This window comes from Mustela nigripes, chromosome 4 (assembly GCF_022355385.1).
Source record: "Mustela nigripes isolate SB6536 chromosome 4, MUSNIG.SB6536, whole genome shotgun sequence".
NCBI classification, from domain to species: domain Eukaryota; kingdom Metazoa; phylum Chordata; class Mammalia; order Carnivora; family Mustelidae; genus Mustela; species Mustela nigripes.
Window position 1 is genome coordinate 163913172 of NC_081560.1, and position 16523 is coordinate 163929694.

At 41.3% G+C, this 16523-nt stretch overlaps 1 protein-coding gene across 1 annotated transcript in view; it reads right to left on the reverse strand.

The window, feature by feature from the left end:
* Positions 1 to 16523, reverse strand: part of DNMBP (dynamin binding protein) — a 104888-nt gene that overhangs the window by 58043 nt on the left and 30322 nt on the right. Inside the window, exons 2-3 of the mRNA XM_059398334.1 lie at positions 13886 to 14041; positions 11802 to 11924 (exon numbers count right to left, since the gene is read on the reverse strand). Coding sequence (XP_059254317.1) covers positions 11802 to 11924; positions 13886 to 14030 — 268 coding nt within the window. The 5' untranslated portion in view covers positions 14031 to 14041. The remainder of the gene's footprint in view (positions 1 to 11801; positions 11925 to 13885; positions 14042 to 16523) is intronic.

Below are 16523 nucleotides of genomic sequence, written 5' to 3' on the forward strand. Positions count from 1 at the left end.
TGGAGTCCTGGGGAAGCCCCAAGATCCTTCCAGAGAGTCTGCAAAGTCCAACCTATATTTTCTTCATACACTTTATGTACTTCAGTTAAAATAACAAACCACATTCATTTGAACATAAATACAAATATAAAAGTCTATCTTTCTTCTATTCAAGCAAATATTTTTAAAAAGATTTTATTGGGGTGCCTGGGTGGCTCAGTGGGTTAAGCCTCTGCTTTCGGCTTGGGTCATGATCTCAGGGTCCTGGGATCAAGCCTTGCATCTGGCTCTCTGCTCAGCAGGGAGCCTGCTTCCCCCTCTCTCTCTGCCTGCCTCTCTGCCTACTTGTGATCTCTGTCAAATAAATAAATAAAAATCTTTTAAAAAAAAAAGATTTTATTTATTTACTTAAGGTAGAGAGAGAGCAAGGGCAGGGGGCAGAGGGAGAAGCGGGCTCCCTGCTGAGCAGGGAGCCTGATAAAGGGCTCAATCCCAGGGCCCTGGGACCATGACCTGAGCTGAAGGCAAACACTTAACCGACTGAGACACCCAGGAGCCCCTATTAAAACAAATACTAAAGAGATTTGCAAAAATGTTAATCAATGATACTCTTTTCACTAAACTTTTTTGTTTAGAAAATTTTCATTAAAAATATGCTATTTATGTTAATACATAATAGGTTTTTAAAAAAATGAATTGATAAATGTTTTTAAAATTTCTGTTTTAACAGCATATATTGTAAATATCAATAGACTCACATAAGCAAGAGCTCTCTAGGGTCTCAGTAACTTTTAACAGTATAAAGGCTCTTAGGACCAAAAAGTTAAAAAAATGCCACTAACCAATATTCTTACTGTCTGTGCCATTGGATTAGTTTATAAATGACAAAGATTATATATATGTCCATAATAATCCTTTGAAAGAGGCATCTGATCTCTCACACTAACTTTTATTCAATATCAAATAAAACAAAAAGAAGTCTTCAGGAATGGTTTCTTTTCTTTTTTTAATATTTATTGATTTATTTGAGATAGAGCAAGCATGGATGAGCGGGAGGGCAGAGGGAGAAGGAGAGTATCTCAAGCAGACTCCACGATGAGCTAGGAGTCCAACTCAGGGCTCAATCCCACAACCCTCAGATCAGGACCTGAGCCAAAACCAAGAGCTGGGGTGCTCAACCAACCATGTCACCCAGGCACCCCTCAGGAATGGTTGGAGGTACAGTATACGAGCAACAAGCTCTTCATTTACTTCCTCCAGGGGCCTTTTTGAACTATCCTTACCCTGACAATACATCATAATGAAATCTTAAAAGCGTGTTCTAGCACTCAGTACTTTTGTGGGTTTTTTTGTTGTTGTTTTTTAAGATTTATTTATTTGAGGTGTGCCTCGGTGGCTCAGTCAGTAAGTGTCTGCCTTCGGCTCAGGTAATGATCCCAGGGTCCTGGGATCAAGCCCCACATTGGGCTCCCTGCTCAGTGGGAAGCCTGCTTCTCCCTCTCCCACTCTCCCTGCTTGTGTTCTCTCACTGTGTCTCTCTCTGACAAATCAATAAAATCTTTTAAAAAAGGATTTATTTGAGAGAGAGAAAGAGAGAGAGAGAGAATGCATACCCACACAAACTGGGGGGAGGGGCAGAAGGAGAGGAAGAAGAAGATTCCTCACTGAGAAGGGAGCCCAACTTGGGACTGGATCCTCTTGACCTGAGCAGAAGGCAGATGCTTATCCAACTGAGCCTCCTAGGGGCTCCAGGACTTTTGTTTTTGAAAACAGATTCAATGTTTCAGGTTAACTTTACAAAATGTAAGCTGAACAGTTAGCATCGGCCTTACTGTTGCAGAAGGTAAGATAAAGAAAAGATAGGAAAGGATAGCACAAGTGATTCTGGGGAAAAAATCAAGCTAAAATTCGGTCTTAGTGGACTTCCCCCAACTTAAAGAGTTACTCTATAATGTACTAAATTGTTTTATAACAAACTCTTAATGACCTGATGATGAACTAACTGTTCATTTTGTGGATGATCAGTTTCAACCTGTTTAAACTTTCCAATCACTTGACACCTGGTCAACTTTACTTTCATCAGCAGTGGTGATCAAGGAACGCAACTAGCCCAAGTAAGACCAGGAGAGCAAAGCTCCTGAGTCATGTAAGTCATTTTATAGTCAAGCTTATTTTGAAACTGGATTTTCTTTTAGGGTATCAACTTGCATGCTCTTGATTAACAAATTAAGTTAACAAATTAAATTAACAAATTGAGTCTGTCCTATCTTCTCACTGAGTGAATTACATATTCCTTAACAGCCAGTACCACTTTTGTATTTCATGAGTCAGATACAATGCCTTTTGCACAGCAAGCAGTCAATGTCCATTTGATAATGACAATGATTTTCCAACTTCAACTCCCAAATTAATTATATCTTCCCTCCAAAACTGGCTTCAAGCAGCTAGCTTCCCTTTTCCCTCTAATAGCCTCTTGTAAGCCTTTTTTTTAAAAAAAGATTTTATGCATTTAAGGGCGAACTAGTGAGAAAATGAGAGAGTGAGAGAAAGAGAATGGAGCAGCAGGTAAGGGCAGAGGGAGAAGGAGACTCCCCATGGAGCAGGGAGCCCAGCACAGGGCTCATCCCAGGGCTCCAGAGACCATGAACTTGAGCCAAAGGCAGACACTTAACCAACTGAGCCACCCAGGCGCCCCTCACTCTAATATCTTCTTGCAGAAACTACTTCCTCTCACTGCTTGCTCTTGCTACCATCAGAGTCCAACAATCATCATCTCATTCTCTTAAACCTTGCCCCAGACTTTCTCTTCCAAATGATTCGTGCCAAATAAAATGAGAAATGTACCAATTTTACCACATTCCTCCCCTGCTCAAACTTTTCTCTCAAGTCATGAAGGCTTCTTCCTACTCCCATAGGATTCTTCTCTAAAAATTATATTCTTATTGACTGAAATATATAAAAAATAAGTTTGTTCTGGACACTCTCTAAAGATGCTTAATTACTAAACTACCAAAACACTATTTTTATGTTTTTACCTCTGTGCAACCAGGCACCTACAGCCAGTCATACCCTCCCCACCCCAAGCCAGTCAATACTATTTCACCTATGAGACCCTGTTCCACACAAGGTCACTTTCATTAGCTCCTATACAAGCCTGTCCCTCTGAAACCCTAGCATACTTCTCTAAAGGATCTCAGAAACCCACATTCCCCTTGGCCATCTGTAGCCTACAGAAGAAATTATCAATATCACTCATTTTGACACTTGAATTTTTATAACTACACAGCACCTCATGTAAGCTTTTGTACTCGGTGGTAGGCATCCAATACATTTTCACTGATTTGATAGGTTTTACATATATATATATATATATATATATATTTTTTTTTTTTTTTTATACCTAGATATTCTTGAAAATTGGGGTCTTGGCCCTCTATTTCTATATTCCTTTAATTTATGACTCAATATCCACTGGTTGGAGCTCGGGGTCCTGAGAGTGTTATAAGTGATTTTTTTTCCCCCTGCCAACTCTAAGGGTCTTCCATCAGAACCCCAGAGGGAGAGGCACCTGGGTGGCTCGGTGGGTTAATTCTCTGCCTTCAGCTCAGGTCATGATCCCAGGGTCTTGGGATCGAGCCTGCTTGTCCCCTCTCTCTCTGCCTGCCTCTCTGCCTACTTGTGATCTCTCTGTCAAATAAAAAATAAATAAATCTCTGTCAAATATAAATAAATAAATCTTAAAAACAAAAACAAAAACCCAGAGGGAAGTCTTCGGAGATATGACTATTGACCAGGCACAATGGGCCTTTGGGGAATAAGAACAATAAAAGCTGGCCACAACTCCCACTCCACAGGCTTGGAAATGAGCTGGCTTTCCTAAAGCTGCAGAACGACAGACAGTATTTTCCTTGCTTTGCCAGATCTCCCGGAAATCCTTATCATAGGGCTTGTTTCTCCTATTTTCAGCCAGGCGACTGTTTTGGTAAGTTTTATTACCTAGCAGACCAGGATAGCTCTGTTGGCTACTTCTATATTTAAAAAAAAAAAAAAAAGGTGGATTTTTTTTGAAAATCAGAGTTTAGACCCTGAAAATCACTTTAGAGATAGTTCAGCTCAACGTCTTTATTTTGTCGCTGGTGCTAAGGTTTTTGCACGAGTCTCTGGTTTTCGTCAGAGTCATGTAGCTCTTCCCCTGGCACCCCAGGTGATTCCTGAGGAACAGAGGCTACCTAGGGGTCATTTCCAGACTTCTGAAACAATATGAGTAATGGCTGGAAGAGAGTGCCCAGATTGTGCAAACAGGAAAACAGGAAGTGTGGTGACCCTCAGGGTCAAGCTGAGGCTTTCACTCACACACAGTTAATCCCAGCACCCAGCTGCTTGCTTCTTCTAGTTGGATTTTTTATTTCTTTGAGCAGGAAATGCATTTAGGAATAAGATAGGGTCACCTGGGTGGCTCAGTCCTCAAGTGTCTGCCTTCAGCTCAGGTCCTGATCCCAGAGTCCTAGGATCAGGCCCCGAATTGGGCTCCCCACTCAGCAGGAAGCCTGCTTCTACCTTTCCCACTCCCCCTGCTTGCATTTCCTCTCTATCAAACAAATAAATATTTAAAAAAAGGGGGGGGATAAGATGGTAAGAACAAATGCAAGTCTTCCTAGAATCTGAATATAAAAAGCCTAACTGCAGTTATTAGGTCCCCCCAAACTGCAATGCCCAGGAGACCATGTGCTTTAGGTAGATTGACCACACATGTTACTACGCTTCCAATGACCCATGTCAGAACCCGACCCTCATATGTCACACACATGGCATCACAATAAATTAAAAATAGAACTACCCTATGATTTTTTTTTTTTTTTGCAGAAAATCCAGTAATATTACTATGATCCAGTAATCGCACTACTGGGGGATCTACCCCCAAATACAAAAACATTAATTCAAAGGGATGCATGCCCTCCTGTGCGGACTGCAGCATTATTTACAATAGCCAAATTACAGAAACAGCCCACGTGCCTGCCCATTGATACATGAATGGATAAAGATCTAATGCACACACACACACACACACCCCACACATATATACATACACATAATGGAATATTACTCAGATTCAGCCATAAAAAAGAATGAAATCTTGCCATTTGCAACAACAGGGATGCAGCTAGAGAATGCAATGCTAAGTGAAATAAGTCAGTCAGAGAAAGACAAATACCATATGATCTCACTCATATGTGGAATTTAAGAAATAAAACAAATGAGGGGCTCATTTGGTTGAGCGCCTGCCTTCAGCTCAGGTCGTGATCTCAGGGTCCTGGGATCGAGCCCTGCACCAGGCTCCCTGCTTCCCCCTCTCCTTCTGTCCTTCCCTCCTATCCAAGCTCACGCTCTCTCTCTCTCTCAAATAAATAAATGAATACATAAAATCTTTAAAAATAAGAAGGAATAAAACCAACTAGCAAAATTTTAAAAAGACAGAGAAATGGGTGCCTGGATGGCTCAGTTGGTTAAGCAACTATCTTCAGTTCAAGTCATGATTCCGGAGTCCTGGGATCAAGTCCCGCATCAGGCTCCCTGCTCCCTGCTTCTCCCTCTGACCCTCCCCCCTTCTCATTCTCTCGCAAATAAATTAAAATAAATAAATAAATAAAATAAGGAGAGAGAAACAAGCCATGAAATGGACTCTTAACTGCAGAGAACAAAGTGATGGTTCCCAGAGGGGAGGTGGGTTGGGGATGGGTAAAATAGGAGATGGGGACTAAGAGCACACTGACCAGGAGCTCTGAGTAATGTACAGAATTGCTGAATCACTACATTATATTCCTGAAACTAATATAACACTGTATGTTAGCTATGCTGGAATTAAAATTAAAAACTTAATTTAAAAACTATTGATTCATTTTTTTATTGGTCTTTTTTGAGGGTGGGAGGTGCCTAGAAACCTAAGGTTGTAGGCATCCTGTGCTATGTGAGGTCATTATTAGTGGCATTTCATCATTCCCACCAACTTTCTTCTCTCCTCTTTCTCTGTATTTTCCTTGTCACACTCTCATTCTTGTTTTTTGCCCACCCCCCATCTTTTTTTTTTCTCCCTCTGTTTATTTTTAAGATGATCAATGGCCCTGGCCACTTGCATGGATCCTTCTAGGAGAAAACCTTGTTTTTCTCTTAAAAAAAAAAAAAAATGTTTCTATTTGAATAGAGTTGACACACAATGTTACATTTATTTCCAGTGTCCAACACAGTGATTCAACTTTTCTACATGCTATGCTGTGCCCAGGCATCACTACCATCTGTCACCATACGTTGTGGTTACAGTACCAGTGACTCCATTCCTCATGCCGGGCCTTTTAGCCACGTGGCTTCCTCATTCCATAGCTGGAAGCTTGCTCCTCCCACTCCCTTCATGCATGTTGTTCCTTCTGGCAACCACCACTTTGCTCTCTGAATTTACAGGGCTGATTCTGCTTTTTTGTTGTTGTTTATTCATTAGCTCTTTTAGATTCCACATATGAGTGAACTCATCTGGTATTTGTCTTTCGTGGTCTGACTTATTTTATTTAGCATAATACTCTCTAGGCCTATCCATGTTGTCACAAACGGTACAACCTCATTCTTATGGCTGTGTAAGATTCCATTGTATATATTTACATGTTCCTTATCCATTTATCTATCAAGAGACACTTAGGTCGCTTCCATATCTTGGCTATTGTAAATAATGCTTTAATAAACATACAGGTGCACATATCTTTTTGAATTAGTCTTTTCAGGGGTTTTTAAAAAGATTTATTTATTTTAGAGAGTAAGCATGCCCATGTGCGTGCACATGGGCGAAGGGGAGAGGGAGAGAGACTATCCCAAGCCGACTCCACAACAAGTACAGAACCCAACTTGGGACTCAATCCCAAGACCCCGAGATCAAGACACGAGCCAAAAGGAAGAGGCGGACATTCAAGCTACTGAGCCACCCAAGAACCCCATTTTCATTTCCTTTAGGTAAATTATTGGAATTACTGGGTCATATGGTATTTTCCTTCCTTTTGTCCTTCCTACCTTCCTCTCTTTCTCTATTTATTTTGAGAGAGAGACCATGTATGTGCGCCTGAGTAGGGTGGATGGGGAGCAGAGGGAGGAGGAGAGAGAGCACCTTAAGCAGGCTCCATGCCCAGTGTGGAGCCCCTAGCCTGATTTCACAACCCTGAGATAAGACCTAAGCCATAACCGAGAGTCAGACTCAACCAAGTCAGCCACACAGGCACCACTATTTTTAATTTTTTGAGGAATCTTCATATTGTTTTCCACAGTAGCTGTACCAACTTACATCCCCACCAACAGTGTACTAGAGTTCCTTTTTTTCTACATCCTCGCCAACACTTGTTATTTCTTGTTTTTATTATTTATTTATTTTTTTAATTTTAGCCATTCTCACAGGTATTAGGTGATATCTCACTGTGGGTTTGATCTGCATTTCCCTGATAATTAGTAATGTTGAGCATCTTTTCATGCATCTGTTGGAACTATATCAAAATAAAAAGCTTTTGCACAGCAAACAAAACAAAAAGGCGGGCCACTGGATGGGAGAAGATACTTGAAAATGATAGATCCCATAAGGTGTTAATATCCAAAATATATAAAGCACTTACACAACTCAACACCAAAAAAACAAAACAATCCAATTAAAACATGGGCGGAGGGTTTGAACAGACATTTTCCCAAAGAAGACATACAAAGACAGCCTTGTCTTTGAGTTTCAACAACTAAAAAAGACAGGAATGGTCCATAACAACTGGACAGCTTTATGGAAAGGAGAAAGAGTGACACCTGCTGGAAGGAGTACTGGTGATCCCAATTCCAGAAAGAATCTGAAAGAATGTTTACACACACACACCTTCCCGGAACAATCATGAAACCAGGCCTCCCAAAGCACATCTATGAAGTCCGGGAACCCTGGGTTAAGAATAATAAAGAGAGGGGCACCTGGGTGGCTCAGTGGGTTAAAGTCCCTGCCTTCAGCTCAGGTCATGATCTCAGGGTCCTGGAATTGAGCCCCGCATCGGGCTCTCTGTTCAGCAGAGAGCCTGCTTCTCTCTCTCTCTCTCTCTCTCAGCCTGCCTGTCTACTTGTGATCTCTGTCTGTCACATAAATAAACAAAATCTTAAAAAAAAAAAAGAAGAAGAAAAAGAAAGATATCTTTACTGAATATTTACCTTGTGCCAGATGCTGAACATGTACGACCTCTTTCAGTCCTCACAACCAGCTGAGTTAGGTATTATTATCCTATGAGGCTGAGAGAATGCAAGTAACCAGCCTAACATCACAGTGATAAGTTGTGGAGTCAGATTTAAATCTAGGGCTGTCAGAATGCTTATCCCCTAAGCTATGCTGCCTGCTCTACATATATCTAAATACATATGTTTCTTTAGTAATATAATTTTACCATTAAAATATATCATTTTTCCAGGGTGTCTGAGTGGCTCAGTTAGTTAAGTGTCTGCCTTCGGCTCAAGTCAAGGTCCCGGGGCCCTGGGATCAAACCCCATTTCAGGCTCCCTGCTAAGCAGGGAGTCTGGGTCTCCCTCTGACTCTCCCCTTTCTCATGTTCTCTCTCTCTTTTTCTCTCAATTAAATAAATAAAATATCTAAAAAATAATGTAACTCCAATGATATTTCTGAAAGATAAGCAGGTAACAACTAAAGGCAGTCTGGTGAAACAAAACAGTTCTCAAACATCATCCCACAAGCTCTCAAGGTTTTCAGATCCCCTCCTGAGATATTAAATCACCAAAAGTTTTATTTACACAAGACAGGAGAAACTTCACGCTACACAGAAGGTACTAACGAGAGATAAAGAAACAACAGGATTAATAGTACTAGGAGAAAGAGATACAGGAATATAGGCTACTCATGAGCTGAGACACCGACCTAATGGAAAAAAACAATTTTCAGTATAAGAAACAGAAGGGCCATTTCAAGCACTAGACTTGAAAATCAGGAAGTGTTGACTCAAGTCTTATAAACTGTATGTGGTATAAAACAATACTTTCATTTTTACTGTGTTTCCAACTATTATTATCTGTTAATGTGGACTATCATGTATAGAAAATTAGAGAAGTTAATTATCATTTCTGTGTCTCGTGCTCAACTTCCCAGAAAAAGACAAACTGCAGAGGTACATCGAAATTCCCCAATCTCAAAGGCTTATGTGTTCAAACCAGAAGACACAGAGCTAAGAAAAATGTGAAAAGCTCAGAAGGAAAGAGAGCTAAATAGCACACTTACTGGCAGGAGAGCATCAGGGAAGACAACCAGATCAAACCGCCGGAAGTTAGCATACCTCTTTCTGGTCGCTTCCTATGGATCGCCCCTGCTACATCCTCTTCCTTTGCTTAAAAACTAATCACGATAACATCTACAGATTCCAGGACCCAGCCTGAGCCTGAGTCAGTCTTGGCTCAGGAGGCTCATGGGTAAAAGGTCCATGCTAGGGTCTTCTTGAGAAATCTGGTTGGTAGCCCTGGGATTACTGACTTCAAAGTGGATTTTAACTTCAAAGCAAGTTCAGAAGAACCCATGAGACCAGTCTTCCCAGAGAAGGCATTTAGCAGAAAATGTCTCTTTTTAGTATCTAAAGCTTAGTGACACAAGATACAGTTATGAAGCAAAAAAATGCTAATTCCAGAAGCTACATCCTCAGGTGCCCTCAAATGTCTTAGACATACTGCATATTCCTAGAGTATTTTCTTATGCCCACTATTTGCTCCAGGAATCAGATGTAGGAAAGGACACATCCATGCCACCCACATCCTCTGCATAGCTGTAATGGAAGACACTGTGCTCTGGGGCCCTTTCTCCGCTCCCGCTGGTCTGACATGAACTACAGCCCCAGGGCTGTGAGTAGGGACAGATCAGAGTTCCCTGCTCTAACATCTTCATCTATTTTTCTCTGCCTTCCCAACACTGATTAATAAGGAAGTGTTCAGAAAAGAGGCAGAGGGTCAAGTGTGAAGTGAAGTATGAGAAACTCTCAAAACAGATTTTGAGGATGAAGATCCAAATCCAATATTCCTTCTTCCATGACTATGGGTTAGGGAAGTTGGCTAGGCTCTCTCTTTCCCCACCTCTGCTCTCTCTCATATATGCATGTGGTTTAAGAAATTAAGCCTATCCCTTTAGGGCCATACTTAAAAGAACAAGTGACAATAACATGCGCAATAAATTCTACCATTTTGCTGGCTGTCCTAAGTCATCACAATATTGCACTGATCGTAAACGTCAGTTTGCAGAACAGTACTGCTTCCTGTGCTTATGCAGAAATGTGCGGACTTAAGTATATCTGGTGAAAGGGTTTATAGTCCGTCTTTAGAAGTTTCTATGCCTATCGGAGCGAAGTGAGAAATACTTGGAATGTCACTGAGACGTGGCTATGACTATTCACTTTAAACCACGTCCTTTTAAACTGGGTCTGATGAGAACTTTAAGGTAACATTACTTAACGGTTGGGAGTCAAATGGGGCTGTTTTGTATTTGTCTCTTAATCTCCACACCACAATTCCTCCTCAGCTCTTATACGTTTATAGTAATATTGCTAGCAAAGTTGTATTAGTTTTTAAGGGGAAAAAGCTAAAGGTTGTCTGAAGTGTGGCTACAATATGGGGCAGTGGAAAGAGAATGATGGGCTTATAATCAGGTGACATGATTTTACTTTCGGAGGCCAAAAGTTTGAATCTCATTCTCATGATTTACTAAATGCAATTAATAATATCTACTGTGCTACCTCCCAAAACTGTGTTAAGGATCAGATGAGAATGTATTTGTGATAAAATACTATGGAAATTCTAAAATGTTATGCAAATATGACATTATTATTGTCAGCACAATCTTGCTATTACTCCCCAGAGGTTAGCCACTTAAAAAAATTTAAAAAAAAAGGGGGGCGTCTGGGCTGCTCAGTGGGTTAAAGCCTTTGCCTTTGGCTCAGGGCATGGTCTCAGGGTCCTGGGATCGAGCCCTGCATCAGGCTCTCTACTCAGCGGGGACCATGCTTCCCCCTCTCTCTGTCTCTTCCTGCCTCTCTGCCTACTTGTGGTCTCTGTCAAATAAATAAATAAAATCTTTTTAAAAAATTAAAAAAAAAAAAGACCTAGTTGTCAAAATGGGACAACTCCACTAAACCTATTTTATTTTTAATTTTTTCAGAGAGAGAGAGAAAGAGTGAGGGCATAAGTGCGGGGGGTGGGCAGAGGGAGAGAGAGAAACCCAAGAAACTCTCCACTGAGCATGGAGCCTAATGTGGGGCTCCATCCCATAACCCTGAGATCTGAATTGAAATCAAGAGTCACCTGAGGGTTTTGAAGGGGCGGGGGGTGGGAGGTTGGGGGAAACCAGGTGGTGGGTATTGGGGAGGGCATGTATAGCATGGAGCACTGGGTGTGGTGCAAAAAAACAATGAATACTGTTATGCTGAAAAGAAATTTAAAAAAAAAAATTTTTTTTAAGTAAAAAAAAAAAGTCAGATACTTGACTGACTAAGCCACCCAGGTGCCCAACTAATCTTATTTTAAACAATCTACCCTGTGGTGCCTGCATGGCTCTGTCAGTTAAGCATCTGTCTTCAACTCAGGTCACGATCCTAGGGTCCTGGGAGGGAGCCCTGCATCAGGCTACCCTGCTCAATGGGGAGCCTGCTTCTCCTTCTGCCTGCCGCTCCCCCTGCTTGTTCCCTCTCTCTCTCTCTCTCTCTCTCTCTCTCTCTCATTCTCATTGTCAAATAAATAAATAATCTTTTGAAAAAAGTAAACATTCTACTCTTGAATGGCCAACTTACCTCGATGGAGGGGAAGACTATTCAGTTCTTGGGATGTAAATTCACAGATACAGACAAACAGCCTCTCTCCTTCTTTTAGACTGGGAATGGTCACAATTTCCACAAAACTGCTGGGGAACTGCCCTGAAAATAAAGGTAAACATTTCTAATGTTGAAATTTCATTTTCTCTATGTACCAGGACAAAGTAACTTTTCTTCTGAGCCCATTTACAGACAATGAATTGAAAACCAAGTACTCATAACTGGAGAATCTCTACAGAACAAGCACAGACCACACATTCTAAGGCATGCAGGGCACAGGGAATGCAATTCGATCTAATTAGCACTGATCCAGTGCCCCTTGACACAGGGTGCGCTGCAGAAGGAAAAATGGGTAAGACAGTCTTGGCTCTCAAAGGTCTTAAAACTGAATTGAGACATAAGCAATAATTCCATTCTGAAATCTAGCGACACAATAGAGGTGTACAAATTGCTGTGGAAGTTAAGGAAGGCAGAAAGGCTTTCAGGAAGAACAAGAAAAATTTTATGAAAACCTTGCATTTGAGTCTGAAGATAGGTAGGGTTTTAATAAGGTGGTAGTAGACAGACAGGGCTTGTTGGCTGAAAAGCATCAGAAAATTTAATGGATCCCACCTTCTAGAAACCTCCTGTATCCTCCACTTATCTCCAGACCTACCACCTTGGTCCAAGTCAGCAGCATGTCTCACCTGGGTTATCGCAACAACCTCCCGGTAGGCCTCCCTGCCCCTGGTTCTGCCCTTTCTGGTCACTTTCCACACCATAGCAGCGAGCTTTCTCAACTACAGATCTGACTGTGTGTAAGGCACCTGTACTATACCCCATTCTGTAATTCCTTACCATGGCATCCTCTATCTTCTATGGCCAAGCTCCTGCCCCTCTGCCCAGCACATTCTGCCCCCTCAACCTTCCACACTGCATGCCTGGCTCAACTCTTCTCCACTCTCCAAGTTCTTTGTCAACCCAGGGCATTTTCTGTCTATCTTCTTTGCCTTGCTAACTCTTAACTTATCGTTTTTGTCTTAGCTGAGTTATCATTTCTACTGGGACATAATGTATTATCTCCCAAGTGTGTGGTAAACCTCAACAGAGTCTGTTCAAAGGACTATATAACAAACTCCAGGCCAGACTCCTGTAAATACATGCAAGTTAAGGACTGGATTTAACACAGGTGCACAGTGTGGGGTAAAAACTTCCACCCTTCCCTAGGCTAATGAAAGAAAGAAACAGGTGCTAACATAGACTTTAAAGTCCAGAAGAAAGGAAACCAGATGCATAAGAAGTGGGAGGTGGCTGTGCTGAGCGCAGGTGCAACTTTAATAAATTTGGACCAACCACGGATCTGGGGAAGGAGTGAACAGAATGCATCATGCTCCCTTGAAAAGAGTGGAAGAAAGGGTAGAAAACGTTTGAGGAAGACAACCAGAGAAAACATGGGGGAGAGTGACTTAAGTTCCATAAATCGGGGCGCCTGGGTGGCTCAGTGGGTTAAGCCGCTGCCTTCGGCTCAGGTCATGATCTCAGGGTCCTGGGATCGAGTCCCGCATCGGGCTCTCTGCTCAGCAGGGAGCCTGCTTCCCTCTCTCTCTCTCTCTGCCTGCCTCTCCGTCTACTTGTGATTTCTCTCTGTCAAATAAATAAATAAATAAAATCTTTAAAAAAAAAAAAAAAAAAAAAAAAGTTCCATAAATCGGAGATAAAGGCTAGTAGTGAAAAGTAAAGGCAAACAACAGGCTTCTGAATAAAGAAGTAACACATGTTTTCAGAAGGGAAGCAATGGTGGATAAAGGCCCAGGAAGGGGAGGTAAACACATGAACAGACCACGGGCTGGGGACAGCTGGTATCAAACCATCTCAACCTTTGGAAGGAACCCATGAGGAGAGATGGAATGATAACAAACATTCTCTCCTCTCTGGTAGAAACCACAGTAAAAACATAAGAAAAAACACAAAGGATTCTTAAATTTATGACTTGGGCTTCCCATTTAAACTTTGTTTTTAGTATGGAAAGAAGGGAGGGTTGGTGGTCTGTTTTGTCAGCAAGGAATTACGTAGGAGCCTCTTACCTGTAACATCCTCTTTCTTTCCTAGAAGCCAAAATTCATCCACCACTGCCAACACCTCGATGATATCTCCTACGAAGAGTGGTAGTTCTTCAGATACACTAGGGCAGAAGTCAAAGATGGCACGAACCACTGAGCCAGCCTCCATGTTTTTACAGCCTAGAAAGACAGGTCAAAAAGAAATTGGAAAGCGTAACTAGACACTGGAATATAGGTCCATATCTTGAGAATGATAAAGCTTAAGATAAGACACTTAGAATCAAGGCAAAGCCAAGCAAATAAGAAGTTTGCACTTTGTACTTTAAAGAAATTAAGGCACTATCTCACAAAAATAATAACTTCCTCAAAATACATTTTTCATTTGCTTCTCAAGGCAATTCTGGAATTGAAAAAAAAAGGGACCTTTACTTATGAAAGACAGAAAAGATACAAAGATGGGAAATGTAGACCTCTCAATACACCTGTAGAGGGCAATAAGGAAATTAGTATTTTTCAAGTACTGGCAATATGGTAGTTTTAAAATGTGGTATTTAAAAAGTAGGGATTTTAAATACGGCATTTCATTTATGTCCCCAGAACTATCTTAAAGATTAGGATACTTATGCTCAGCGAGTTGGAAAACTTAAACTGTCTAAGATCAACAGAATTCATTCATAGCAGCAGGACCAGGATTCAGGCCCAGGGGATCCTGGCTCCTACCCACTACAGAATAAAAAAAAAAGAAAGAAAGAAAAGAAAAGAAAGAAAAACGAATGTGGGATTACACCTCAAAGGCAGAGATTTAGGGGCACCTGGGTGGCTCAGTGGGTTAAGCCTCTGCCTTCAGCTCAGGTCATGATCTCAGGGTTCTGGGATCGAGTCCCGCATCGGGCTCTCTGCTCAGCAGGGAGTCTGCTTCCTCCTCTCTCTCTCTCTCTCTCTCTCTGCCTACTTGTGATCTCTCTCTGTCAAATAAATAAATAAAATCTTTAAAAAAAAAAAAAAGGCAGAGATTTAAAAAACACTGAAAAGTAAAAACCCACAAAAAGAACAAGACAAGGTGATAGAAAAATGACACCTCCAGACAAGATCTAGTACATACACAACACCAGATCAAGAGTATGTTTTCAGCTCAAAGACACCTAGGCCCCAAGTCTGCACAGTATCCTCATACTGTTACGGTGTCTGTGCTTTGCTAAGTTGGTGTGTTAGTTACCTTGACTCGTGTGCTTGGGGAGCCTCAGTACGAGTTTAAGCAACAGAAAGGGAGGAACTCACCGGCATGTGCTCACCTATAAACAATTAGCCATGATTAGCAACCTCCCTCCCTAGGTCTTCCTCCTGGAGCAAATGACTCTCTCCAGAGTGTCCAGGCCTCAAGTCTATTCTCCTTTATTTACCTCAAGTATCTATTTGATGTTGTTAGCAACAAGGATTCTAACTTTCATCTCACATATAACTATGATGACATCAAAAAGCCCTAAATGCCGAATTACAAGAAAAGACAATGGTTATAGTGCCACTGATTTATTACTATGAAAACAGGGATGTGGCCAAACATGTGAGGCATATAATAATAAGTAATTGAGCATATCAATGTGGGGTTTTAAGATTTTAGTGATTTTAAGATTTAGTGAATCATGCAACACAATTCACATTGAATATTTCATTTGTACTGTTGAGTGAAAGAAGCTTATTTTTTGTGTTGCTGGAACTTTTTTCTATAATGATATGACTTGGGTCCACAGTGGAAAAAAGAAGGGGCCAGGAACATTCCCCACATCCTCTGTCCTTTCCTACCATGTATTTTAAGAATAAAAGTCTAATTATAATCACATGCTGAGGAGGCAGCTTAATGTGAATGCAAAGTAACCAGGGGTCAAATGCCAGCTCCACTACTAGTTATTTCACCTTGGACATATTCCTTAAACTCTCTGTGCTAGCTTCCTATTCAGAAAAACAGGGATAGCTAATTATACAGTCATAATCATCAAGAGGATGATGATAATGATAAAAATTATTATAACAATGCCTACTATTTACTGAGCATTTACTATGTGCCATGCACTATACCAGGTACTTTCTCATTGCGTCCTCACAACAATCCTACCGTGTATTATTGGTTTCATTTTGCGGACACAGGCTCAGAGAGGTGATGTAATCGGTCCGAGGTCACACAGTAAGTCAGGGATGGAATGGAAATGGAAACCCAGATCTGTCACCAAAGACACAGGAGGCTGCTAGTGCGAAAGCCCCTAGGACAGGGCTGGTCCAGGAAGTATGCAATGTTTGCAGTTATTACTAAACATTTCCATAGTCAGCTACAGGCTCAAATCTGTCTCACTGATAAATCATGACCAGAGAATGTGCTATTTCAAGTACAGAAACATCACAGAATTGACCATTTTAACATGTCGAAACATGGTTTAGTTTTGACCACGTTTAAAAAATAGACACTTTAGGGTGCCTGGGTGGCTCAGTGGGTTAAGCCACTGCCTTCGGCTCAGGTCATGATCTCAGGGTCCTGGGATCGAGTCCTGCATCGGGCTCTCTGCTCAGTGGGGAGCCTGCTTCCCTTCCTCTCTCTCTGCCTGCCTCTCTGCCTAATTGTGATCTCTCTCTGTCAAATAAATAAATAAAATCTTAAAAAAAAAATAGACAC